Source organism: Pleurodeles waltl, chromosome 4_2 (genome assembly GCF_031143425.1).
Source record: "Pleurodeles waltl isolate 20211129_DDA chromosome 4_2, aPleWal1.hap1.20221129, whole genome shotgun sequence".
NCBI lineage: Eukaryota > Metazoa > Chordata > Amphibia > Caudata > Salamandridae > Pleurodeles > Pleurodeles waltl.
This window is the reverse complement of record NC_090443.1, coordinates 794,090,812-794,104,358: the sequence shown is the minus strand read 5'-3', so window position 1 is coordinate 794,104,358 and position 13,547 is coordinate 794,090,812. Positions and strand designations below refer to the sequence as shown.

At 41.2% G+C, this 13,547-nt stretch overlaps 1 protein-coding gene across 1 annotated transcript in view; it reads left to right on the top strand.

Annotated features, from left to right (window-relative positions):
• The window catches only part of CTH (cystathionine gamma-lyase), an 82,653-nt gene that overhangs the window by 15,723 nt on the left and 53,383 nt on the right, over window positions 1-13,547 (top strand). The window contains exon 3 of the mRNA XM_069232445.1: window positions 5,400-5,495. Coding sequence (XP_069088546.1) covers window positions 5,400-5,495 — 96 coding nt within the window. The remainder of the gene's footprint in view (window positions 1-5,399; window positions 5,496-13,547) is intronic.

Here is a 13,547-nt window from a genome sequence, read left to right as displayed (position 1 = left end):
ATAACTTGGCTCAGCCCACCATCTCATGTTACGTATGTGGAGGGCAGCTGACCCTAGTCTCCTATTAGTCTAGCCTTACTCATTTTCCAGGGGTAAATTGAAAAAAAAACTAGAACATGCTGTGCAAACGTAACTTCCTAAGTTTTTTTTCAACAAACCTATCTTGACATCACCTTTGAAATTTAGTTTGAAAAATTTCTATTTCAATGGGCATTGCATTTATTTTGGGGGGTCCACTACTGATCTCAATTTTCCCTCAAGATTTTTCTTCGAAACAGGGGCCTTGTAGAAAAATAACCTTGGCAGAAAGCTGTGGGCAAGCTGTACAACGGAGGATTCATGCAACGTGATCAACACATCTTATTTAAAAGCCATTCCGTGGATTGCAGGTTCTTGAATTGTGCACCAAATTCAGAACTTTGTGGGTGGAGATAATATTCCTACATTGTACATGCCCACTACTCGAAATGCCTTTTGTATTTTGTCTAAGCACTTGTTTTCTTTATGCACATTTTTGTGTTAAAAACACCTGGGAAAGGTGACAGAATGTTAAGATAAAATAATCTAAACAGAGGAATCGTATTACAGAATAGACTAAAGTTAAGTTGTTACTGAGTAAATGTGGAATGTAAAAGAAGGCCTTGGAATGATGAGCGGTATAGAAGTGGTTTGGGAGGCTAATGCAACTGGTGCCAATTACTGGGAAATGTGCCCCAGGCCCGTCTTCTAGTTTTCAAAGCAACGTGTGATGTTGGTTTCTTTTTTTTTTTTTTTTTTTGTATATTTTTATTGAGAAGTACATGTCAATATATAAACAATGCTGATTTTCCACAGTTTTAATTGGAAGAAAATCGTGATTTTTTTTCAAAGGGCAGATGCTAATATTAGGCATCATCTCTTTTATTGCCTTATACACAGCACCAACAAGAACATAGAATTAGAACAACAACAACACCCCAGAACTCTTAGAACATGCATAAAATCACTGAACGGGCAGACATCTTCCTTCTTTTTTGCTGCAAAGTAACCGAAAATCCGGCATCAAATTTAACTTCAAGTTCATCGGATGTGAAATCACTTCTTCCCCTGAAGATTCCTCATCCAGATTCTTCTCCAAAAACTACTTCTTAACTTTGTCCTGAAATACAAAATCAAACACATCAGCAGAGACTCGCCCAGTATAGGGAGGGATAATATTTGCACCCTTTTTCTGTAACTCCTGAGTTACCAACTCTTCCTGTTCTCTTGAAAACCTTAGTATCCTTGAACATATCTCGTAATGTGGGACACCCACAAAATCTATATGATAACCCCATACTTTCCTCAACACCCACAGGTCTTTTGTAATTTCTCTCCAAACTGAGCTAGTTTGTTGCCCAGTTTCACGTGGCTACATGTAAGGCCATTGCTTGAACTCACCTGCTGTACCTCTTCCGCTTCTCTCTCCCTGTGTTCCTCGTGACCTTGCTCTTTGCCTGTACGGATACAATCTACCCTGTTCCTATCTAAACCCATGACCATAGGGTCTGTTTCCTTGTGTGAATGACCTACGAGTGATCCCTTGACCATAACCTGGGAATGGACCCCGCATTCTCCCGGCCCCACCAAAAACCTTCCTCATATCCTTTTGGACCTTCTGCAAAGAATTAAAAGTACCCACATATTGGGACATATCCCTGACAAATTCCTTTCCAAAAAACATGCCACTCCAAACTCTTTGCCTGCCAGCTCCGCCAACTTGGGGTCAATTTTAATTAGGATACTCTTACACCTTTTCATTCCCAAAGCACCATTCGTATTTCCTAGAAGGTAAATTGCCCTCTGGACCATTGATGTAACTCTGCCACATCCACCCCAGTATTATTTGCATGTGCCTCCTCACACAAATCATACACCTTCCTAAAGGGTTCAAGGATGTCTAAAAGCCTATCCTGACACCCATCAATCCTTTGTCCACCCTTTTCCTAGGGTCATGTCCTGACTTGTTGAGGAAACTCAACATTTTTGGGTCAAACTCCGGTGTATATGCCACTTTTGATTGTATAGGTGGTCTTGGACACTCTGAACGCAGATGTATCTACACCTCTTTCATAGGTGTTTCTCTGTATATCTAATACAATATATATTGAGCCACATGCTCTGCTGTAGACCACTGAGGTGACAGCGGATGCTGTATCAGAAGAGGATCAAACATTTCCTCTCCTAACAGGTCTACGAAATACCCCTGTTCCAACTTAATTCTCTTAAGATCTGTTCTCCTGTTTTTACATTTTTCACCTTCCTTGGTATCATCAAACTCTGGGGAACAGCTCAATTCCTCATCACCACTTGTGGATGACCTGTCACTTGGCACTACATTGTGACTCTTCCCATGTGCCTTTATAGCTTCCTCTTTTGCCATTATAGCAACCTCAACCTCTTGAGCCTTATACCGGACTCCTTATTCTCCTTAAGCATCCCTAAATGCTTCCTCTTATGGGTTATTTTATTGCTTCAGATCTTATAACCACTTGCCCCTGGTTCACCCTCCTCTACAGAGCAATAGCCTTTATCCTCTACATTTATAATTCCACCGTTCTCTTTTATGTGCTTTTCTACACAACTGTCAATTTGTCTAATGATTCTTTTAGCCAAATCCCTTACCTTACCATTCAAAACCTCTTTCTCTGCTAGATTCATTTTCTACATCTCTTTCACCTTCCAATTTTACCTATTAACCTTCTCACAATAATCACTACACCACTGTCTATATCTCACAGCTGTTTGTAATGACAGTTGCCAAACAAACGAGCACATAAAAAGTGCGATCAATATTCCCAGAACATGACCACCTTGCCTGATATATATCCATAGGCATGTCTGCCAAATCTTCAAAAATGGCTGCTGCACGGTCCTGCGTACGGTGGCTCCATTATGTCAATTTCTTTACTCTGTGTGCGAGCTGCGCAGACCTTGAGGCCCGCTCTTGTATGACTGGAACATAAGAGCTCCCCCTTCGCCCTGCCTACTTAGATTAAACACGTGCCCCTCCTGCGAGCTGCCCCCTCGCCACGTGAAGAAACACTAGCTACCTAAGTAAGTCTGCTTTAAGAATACACGCTGTGAAAATAAAACGCCATTCTGCTTAACTGTCAAGCCACTTTCAGAACATTCATCGGCCCTCAGCAGCGAACTCTTAAAGTTGCAGAACACCTTATACACCATAACAAAATGCACCCAAACTCAAAGTAACCCCTCCCGTAGTAAATAAGATACACTCACCGATGTACAACCTTATTTTTTTAAAACAAACTCAGCTCCATCTTAGCCATTGTCTGAACACCAATTGCCCCTACAAACTAGAAATCCATTAAAAATTAACCCAATCTACACACCGCCAAAATTAGGAATACCCTTTTTTTTAAAACTCACAACAGTTCAATCATTGCTAGTGCTCTTACAGATCTTACATACCACCTTTTTGCTAATGTATCCGTAACCTTGAACGCCTGAGCATAGTCCCAATTAACATACAGACTCCATTCTCATACATTGATTTAAGATACTGGCAAACTGTACTTATCTGTGTATGAATAGCAACAAAAGAAGAAAGATAGCTGCGCATTCAGTGATTTTATACATGTTCTTAAAGTTCTGAAGTGTTGTTGTTTTTCTAATTCTACGTTCTTGTTGTTGCTGTGTATATGGCAATAAAATAGATGATGCATGATATTGGCCTCCAGGCCTTGCCATAAAATACATCAAAAAAGACAACTAAACAATATATCACATTATGGTCACACAATAAAATACTATGAAATCCCTTAACTTCTCAGATTTCTAAACACAAAAAACCTAATACATATCTGAATAGATACACTATCAGAGATATCATTCATAATGCATCCAGCTGTGAATTAAATCTTAGAAAAAAGACATATAAAAGAAAACCTAGAAAGAAAAAAGTAGGCAGGTGAACAAGGGAGGGGATGATGTAGATATTATTATGCAATATGTATTAAATTATAGGTACTTAGAAGATAGTAGAGATAATAGCATACACATCCACATATACAGCATTTCAAATGGAGATATTCCTGCTAATTCAACAGTGTTGAATAGGTGAACAGTAAGTCCTAATTAAAACAACAGTATTAATGGCTAAAGTTTCAGCAGTCTTAATAATAACAGCATGGCTATAAATAATAATGGAAATGTTTTAATAAAGAGAGAAGGAGACAGAAAAGGAAGGACTGCTTTGTTGTATTTCCTATTTGGGAGAAACAACTTAAGTATTTGCAGAACTAGAACTAGAATATGTATTAGCTAAAAAAGGGTTTCCAAATTTTGATGAACACTCCAACATTATCATGTAATCTGTAAATTGATTTTTCATATGATGCCATTTTAATAAGCCATTCACCATGTGTAGGGCGCTCTAGTGTTCTTCAGTGTCGTAATATACAAATATTTGCTATAGTGAGTGTGATAGCCATCAATCGTCTTATACGGTTTGTTAGATTTGAGAGCTCAGTAACGTCATGTAATGTAACTAATTTTTCCCTTAAACGAATGGACACATGTGAACCGGTAATCGGAATAAAATGTGTAGTATATCGCAATCCCCATGTGGACACCTCCAACAGGTAGAATAGTGTAGTAAACCTGCTGTCTTGTTTTTGTGTGGTGACCAGTACCAGTTATGAAGAGTTTTAAAAGAGTAAATTTCATTCTAGCCTCTCTGATTCCTTTATCCATGTTCATAAGAACTTCCACCCATTCCTCATCAAATTAACCTACATTAAGGTGCTATTGATTTCTAACTCTTTCTTTATATGTATGCCATACCAAGTGTTCTCTTGTTTGGGAATAGGTTATAATAATAAGTTAGTAATAATGTTAATAACCCATTACTGCGTACAAGATCGTTTTTAACCCAAATGAAAATCTATGACCTAAAGATAATCAAAATAAAATTGACTATTTTTTAAGTAATTGCTACATGAGAAAATGATTCACGATTTAGAATCAAGCTAACAGAAATTAAGAGTCCAAAGTTCTTCAAAGAATCTAGCGAAAGCCAAGTAGTAATAAACCATTTTTTTCAGTTCATATTGCGCAAACTCGACACAAAGGTATTGGAGCACTTTACATGAGCATGAGTTAAAAGGGCACATTCAATTTTTTGAGGCATGGGGAGATTAAGTGATTTGCCCAGAATCACAGAATGTTGCAGAGACTCAAACCTGGGTTCCAAGTTTCAAAGTTGGCAGCTCTGGTGGGTAGGCTACAAAACAGACATTATGTGTTTATTGATCATGAATGAATGCATGGTTTGCTGGTAAGCAGTCAAAAACTTGTGAAAATGTTTTTTTTCGTTTGTTATTGAGTTGTTTCTAATTTTAAAACTTTTTTTTTAGGTTTAGCGTATGCCTCAGGTCTAGCTGCAACACTGAATATTGCTCATTTGTTAAAGGCAGGCGATGAGATCATATGCACAACCGATGTGTACGGTGGTAAGTGGAATGCTGCTCTTGGAATAATTTGCATCATTTAAATGTCTTCTCTGTTGGTCATTACTGAATACACTTGTTGTGTTCAAGGTTTAAAGTTTAAACACAGTCTTTAAAACATACATACAAATAAAATCAAATAATTTACCCCCCCTGCACCACCCCTCTTCCATACTTCTTAATACATGTAATAATTCAAGTACCCAATGTTTAATACATAAAATAGTTTTCCCCAGCAACCCGGCCTTAAAAATCTGACATTCTTAACCAACCTCTTACACCACTAGTCCAAACAATTTTTTTTTAAATGTTGCCAAAGCGTATGCAGCATCTAAAAATCTAATATTCAAGAAAAGTGCAAGTGCCTCACTACGTTGATTTATATCCTATCTTATAAACAAAGGCTTAAAAATCAAACAACGAATCCTATTAAAATGATTGATCACTAGATGAACATTAAAATTATAATACCGCAGTCAATCTCTGCATCTAAAAAGATTTCAGATTTTTCAGACTATAAATAATGAAAGTTTAAGGCCACCCAAAATTTTAATAGGGCTGAGCGTAGCTGGGTATCAGGCAACACTGATAAGTACGGAAATGCCCTCCTATTTTCCCATGATTCTACCATGTACTTGGAGGAGGGCCTGGTCCCTACTTACTCCATGTCAGCCAATCTAGACTCTACTACAGGCCATTTTAAGTTCAGCCTTCGAAAGATGGGAGACCTCTGTTATCTTAAATTCCTCCATTTTTAGGGCCCATGCAATTGCTGCCAACCTTTTTCTGACCCAAAATCGCAGGGTTGCTTTATAAGCGAAATATTTCCAAACCTGCAAATCCCCTTCCATTCTAATTGCCTGACTCATCTCACTCTTTTGGAGGGCTAACAGTTTTTTCAAACATTTATTCTCACATTTCTCCCAACTTCTCTCTGCGCTTAAGGACAATACCCCTGCCCCATAAAGACAGTGAGTAGGGCCCATTGCATTATCAGCTGTCAGGAGTGGAGACCAAGAGGGGCCCCCATAGGTATTCTTGAAACGGACTAGGCCCCCAATTGTTGCTATTGCACGCATTTCAACCACTTTTTTATGAAGGCCCCAACTCAGCTGTATTGTGTACGTCATACTGAGATACTTGTAGGATGATACCACTCCACCCTACTATTACCTAACAACCATTCATATGATTTGGCTTTTTCCAAAAGGGAATAATTAGTTTTTCCAAATTCACCTTTAGGCCTCACAATTATTATTAAATATATTCAGCTTTCTCTGTAAGCCTGCTTGGGTCAATCCAAAATTGCCAAATAGTCTGCATAGAGAAGGCATGACACATGTCTACCCCCTACTTTAGGTGAGCAGGACTGAGTTGTCCCCAAGACCCCCGTCAGTTCGGCTAGGAACAGGGAGAACAAAGTAGGTGCCAAAACACACCCCTGCCTTAGACCATTACCTAAAGGTATTTTTCCTGAAAGGAACCCTTCCAAATCAAGTTCTACTTGGGCCCAATTTACCAAGTGCAATTCCTGTAGGATCACCAATAGGTATTGGGGGATTTTCTGCTCCCTTAATTCAGTCCAAAGAATAGTCCGATCCACCAAAGCAAAAGCCAAGCTAAAATCTATGAAACAGCAGAATAAATTCTCAGTTGTTTCCTTCGCTTTCTGTCACAGATTCTACAAACTAAAACAGTGATCTATAGTAGAGTGCCCGGATTTAAACCCCCCCCTGTTCCATTGATACGATTCTGTTGCCCTCTATCCAGTTCTTCAGGGAGCTAAGAATGACCTTTAGAGTACAGTTTTACACCCACATCCAGCAGGCTTATCAAACAATAGTTTGCAGGTACCTTCCTCTCACTTTTTTATATAGTGGTTTGATTACTGCTCCCTTTCAGCTGGATGGGAATACACCTGTCCTGGTTATGGCTATGAAAACCTTTGAAAAACACATTGCCCACCACATTGGGTTTAACTTAACCACAATAGCTGGCATATTATCTGGTCCTGCTGCTCTTAAATTTAGGGAGGTTATCAACTTGGCTAAAGAATGAACAGAAAAGGACTCGAAAGCTTCCTCCTCCACATTTGGCCAACTTTCCATTGCTATTAACTCTCTAGCCCTATATATCCCGCTTACAAATATTATCCAGTCAGTTTCTGGGACCATACTTCTTGACAATGAGGATGTAATACCACAAAGCTTTGGACCAACTGCCAGAACTTCCTCATGTCCTTTTCCTGTAGGGTCCTAATCATAAGGTCCAAATTCGCCTGGAAGAAGGCCTGCTTCTTTGTCTTTACCAAGACCTCATACTCCCTTTTCTTACAATAATAAACTCTTATTAGCATTTAAGGAGGTTGTAGAGTGCCTCACCCTTCCTGCCTTTCTTAACTTCTTTCAAGCAGATATAAAATCCTCATCAAACCACTGTTGCTTACAAGGGAGATGCAATAGACCCTTGTTTGCATTCTTGTTACTACTAGCAGCAAGTGGTCAACTACCTCTTCAATGGTTTTAGAATACCATACCAAGACTGATTTCTCCACAGCCCTACCATGGTCCATCTCATGAGTAAATTGATACTGCTTCAATTGGTCCATGTATACTTCATCTATCCTTATTGCCAGGCATTTTGGAAAATCTACTTCCATCGCTATCACTGTCTCCCTGGGTGTTGGTGCTGCCAGTATGTCCACTTTTAGCCCCCAGTGATCACTACCCCTTATGCCCAATACCCTAAAATTCATACAAATAACCATGCCTGTATAAATATATTATCAATTGGACACTGCTGGTTCCCGTACAGCAACATTTGTGCTGCTGGTGAATCCCCCTTAAAATGGCCATTTAAGCATATAAACCCTAGCTCAAAAAGAGCATGTGTAATTTCCCCTTCAAACTCGGACTGTGCACATTTGAGAACACTGCATTGGGGATTGCATAACTCTAATAGATCTGGGGCCCAGGTATCCACCTGACCAGGAATGAGACGAAGGTTGAAGTCCCATAGAAGGAAAATCGGGGGACCTCCCGGGAGCTCTGTCAACCCCATCAGGTACTTCTGGAATACCTCCCACATCTTTTTCTGGGTTACCTCTTGATTTATACCAAGACCGGGAAGGTCGAAACGCATTGGTGTTAGTTTGTTTGGGGTCTTGGTATGTAATAAAAGAAATCTGCTGTAATGCTGTGAGTGCTGCATTTTTTACTTAATTGTCAAACTGGTGTGAAGATATATTAATTGTCAAACTGGTGTGAAGATATATATATATTCACTACAATTACCATATTTTGCCACATGCAACCCTCATAAAGATCCAGTGAACAAACTAGAAGCCAATCACTACTTGTCTCTATACTTCTTGCCCCTTTACAACATTTAGTTGAGACTACCATCATCAATCCACATCGCACCTGCCCTGGCCCCATCTTGGTGCCTCCTTTCACAAACTGCATATAACCACTCTGATGGAATGTATCACCCACCAACCAAGTCTACTGGAAACAAATTATCTCATTATCCTTCCATAGTTGTGTGAGGTCTGCCGATCTTGTCTAATTCTCCAACCCATACACGTTCCAGGAGACAACTCCCTAGCTGGTGGGTGTGGCAACTACCTAATCGACATTTCCTCCCCAGGAAGGGTCACTCTCTCTGTCAAAACTTAAACATGCAAACCTATTCCTTAGAGGGGGGTGATCTATTACTCTCTCTCTTGGCAAAGATGGAAGACCTTTAGGGTGCCATGATTAGACCCCACCACCCAGTGTCGGGACCATCTTCCTTTCCACCCCCAAATCACCAAATATAGCTGTTCGATATTTGGGCCTGCATGGTTTACTAACAGGGGAAGTTCTGACCTTAGAGGTTCTACCTCAGTTGCCTGCACTATTCTTAACCCTAGATTATTAAGAGCGTCACTAGCCTCTAATACCAAATCTACAAAAACGATAAAGCTAAAACTAATATTTGTTACTTCACTGCCTGCTGTGGACAGGACGAAGGCTGCATACTCAATATTTCTTGACACAACCTCCTTCAGTACCTTACAAGATGAGAATGCTGACAAAATACTTGAGCTATTTAATGGTTTCCATTTTTGGGTCCCCTCCAGATACACATATTTTACCCTGGGTACACTGCGGGTAGAATATACCCTCGCTTGGGCTGAATCTTCATCTGTATGCTGCGGGGTTTGCAATTCTTGGCCTTCAGATTTCTTAAAACTCCTTACACCCTAACAGAGGACCTTGTCTGGCATTACCTCTGCTCTTGGCCCTTATACCCTCCTTGGCTCTTTTTACCGAACCCAACAAACTCTTATTTTTAATGCCCCTACTTCCCTATACCCACCCCTCTTAGCGTTTGCTGCCTCTCTAAGGGGGAAAGTTGCACTGGTTGAGCCTGTGTTGGTCTGGGCTTTACAGATGAGGCCTTTATTTCAAAGTCCTTCCATTCCTCCCCCTCAGTTGACCCAAATGCCAGCGCGTACCCTACCCATGATTCCATCTCCTCACCAACATAGGCCTTTTAGATACATATACAGATGGACAACCCTGTTCCCCTTGCCCCAATGATAACTCCTTGCTCATAGATAAAGTACCAGTCTTACCAATGAGAGCATACAAAGAATTAATTGCTTTTAGTTCTAACAAAAATCTCTTTTAACAGACTTGCCTCTGTTCTCATGGACTTATTTCCTGCAAGCGAAGCTTCAGATAGCCCATGTAATGTTTTCTGCATTAGCAGGAGGACATCCAACATCGGTGAGGGGCCTGATAATAAAGAGTCAATGTTTGCCGCTGACGTAGGCAAAGTCCCTTGATTGCCATCCTGGGATCCTCAGGCAGTTAAACCAGGTACTCCGAGCTGCCCACCCTTTGCTGCCCATCACTTTGGAGGAAGGCCTTCTTGGAGGAAGGCCTTCTACAGACCTGACTCCTCACCTCAGCTTCCAAAATGTCCTTGTCCCATACTTCCAACAACTTTTGTGAGCCTTCCTGTAATGCAGAACCATAAACCATGTTTGTGATCTCCGTTAACAGAGGAGGTTTAAAATGCTTCCCGACAAAATCCTTAATCGAAACCACCAGAGATTTTGCTGATGAGTGCGCTTTGCTCACAGCTTGAGTACTACTATCTCCCATTTTGATTCTCTTCTATATGGGAGGAAGTCCCAGGATCCTGTAATGCCCGTACATCTTCTCTCCTTCCACAAACATTCCTACCTTTTCCTGCTCCCACAAGCTTCACACTTTTTTTTTTTTTTTTTTTTTAAAGGGGCATCTTAGGCAGTTCTCATATATGACGAAGCTGAAGGCGGCTGTTTCTATTAGCAATTTACAAAACGCAGCACTTATCTCCGCCTGCAATCAAAGCCTTCAGCTGTGTAGTGCTACAACACCGCCACCACCCCTTTACCACTTTCCACAGTGAGCTCTAACAATAACGAGCTCTAATTTCCACGCTAGGAGGTAGCCAGTTAATAAATGCCAAACTCCGATCTCCAGTTAAGTACTGGAGAGCACTACCTCAAACTTCGGGGTTTCACGGCCTCGGGGCTCGCACTCCGTACACTCCTTACAGCCCCCACTCTGCACTACGCTTTGCACAGAAGCACCCTACCGCCACAATAGTTGTCCCTTGTTGCTCATCAAACAGGGTGAAACACGCAGCCTACGGACTTGAGCACGGGCGGGAACGAGCACGGATCTACTGGCACGCACACAGCACAGCACTGCACGTTAGCGGTTGGTTTTGGCCTCAGCAGGAGGAGCATCTGATTGTGGTTCAAATAATTGTTTCTAGGAGTCATTGTTTTTCATCTCCATGAATGAACTGGAGACAGATTTGAGTAGGGAGGCAGATTCAAGTCACTTAAGCAGGTCGGACATGGAAGTTTATAAGTAGAGGTGCTAGTCCTTTTTCTCAGCCACCATTGACACACAGAGGAAGAAGCCTCAAATTAATTACTGGATAACCTAAGAGACTCTGGTTTTGAAGCCTCCTGTATCCCGACAGAATATCTCAGACATCGGAGTGCCTTTATTTTGTTTCTAACAGTAACCAACTTTAATATGCCTAAAATACTAGGAAGATTTTCAGAGAGCTCGCATTAAAGTGACTGACATCAGTTGCAGAATTTGTATCAAGGCGTGTAGACGGCTGCATTGTCAAGGGAAATTACTTATTCACAGGAGACACAGCCTTTTCCTAGTGCTGCGGCGGCGTAGCGTCCGTGCTGTGACTCGGCAATACGGGACAGAAAAGTGCAATAGTAATGCGCCACCACCCTTCCGCCGGTGGACCCGGGAGGGTGCAGGGCTTCTTCGATGCCACTGATGGGTCCGTGGTCTGTACGGATGCTGTTGGATTAGGAGAGCAGAGAGCTAGTACTCATTCCAGCGTGGTGCTAATGGCTGCGCAGCCCAGAGCCAGGCAAGTCTAGCATACTTCAGTTGGGATGCCACATGTTCGTTTTACAAACTGATGTAAGTCTGCAATCATGGTGTTTAGATGTTTGAGGTGATCTAGCCGTGATTTAATGCCATATGATTGCATCAGATTCACATTGTTAAGAATGTTCCAGTGTTTGTTAATTTATTAATCTTGTATGCTGGTTTACGGTAAGGCATCTATTTAGTTTGTGTTTTTGATGTGAGTTTGAAGAGCTTTGCTGTGTGAAACTGTATTTGTATGTCTACTGCTTTTACCAGTATCTCATTGTAATAACCTCTTGCTGAGAGTTAAAGATGCACTTCTTTTTGTCATGTAGGTCTGTCACAGTTAACCTCAGTTTGAGGAATATTCCTGAGTGTACTTGGACTGCTGATAGGCATAGTACTGACAGCTCTTATCTCCATGCTGGGAGGAGGCCCTCCTACATAGTTGTTTTCTCCTGAAGTCTCAAAAAGAATACCCTGGTGAATGCTCGAACTGCTGGGCTCGCAGAGAATGCGCATGTCTGTTTTGAAGTTCTGTAAGGCTTCGTCGACATGCTTCTGAACAAGGTGTTACCATCAAAAGTCATGTTGAGGATCTTGACCTGAACCTCTGGTCAAAAGGAGGTGGACCCCAGAAGTCCTTGCCTTCTGAGGACAGCAGCTATAGCATGGCGAAACACAGCATTTGACACGTCCAAGCCTGTGTCAATAATGACCATCAGTGCAGTAGTTGACACATCCGTGGCTGTATCGATAATGACCATCAATGCATTCACTCCTTATTTGGCTGTTGGTCTCACCTCATTGTGCCTGTCTTCTGGAATCAGGTCTGCAAACAGAGAGATTTCATTCCGTTTCCTCCAGATACTGTCCTTTTGAACCTAAGTAGTTGGCTCAATGGAAGATTTTCAGTTTGATGTTTTGGACTGGTACTTTGAAGTAGATATCTCAGAAAATCCTGTAAACATAGCGGTTATTGCCTAAATTCTATATCTGGCAACGCTTCTGTGACATAGCAGCAGTTTATAATAAAAAAAAAAACTGGTTACCCACTTTTGCTACGTCATAAAGGCCTGCCAAGCGAGATTGACTCGACTTGCTAGAAACCTGTCAGTGCAGCTCTGCTTGTCTGCTTTGACGAAAAGCATAAAGCACAGCTGCAGGAGGGGGAAAGAATGCAGTGAATGGGATGGTGGCTGGCTAACTATGGTAAGGTATTTATTTTTTCACATTTGGGTCAGGGAAGATAGGCCATGTTACATATGGCTCTCCTTTTACTCCTCTGCTTCTACATAGCAGTTGAAAGCAAGGCATATGATTTTGGGGGCCATACATAGCATAAAATTATGTATGGCTAAAAAGTGAATTTCATGGATGTTTTTCACCTCGGGGTTCTGAGTGACATCATAGACAACATGAGCTTCACTCTCGTTGTCTATTTGAAACCCCTCTATGAAAAACATTCCTGTAATTCACTGTTACCCATTTATATTTCTGTGGATTGGCATCAAAAGAATGAGAGGCTGGATGGATTTGCCATGATTTGACCCTTAAACCTGCATGTTGTACACTTCTAAGCAAAGGATGCACTGGTCCACCGATT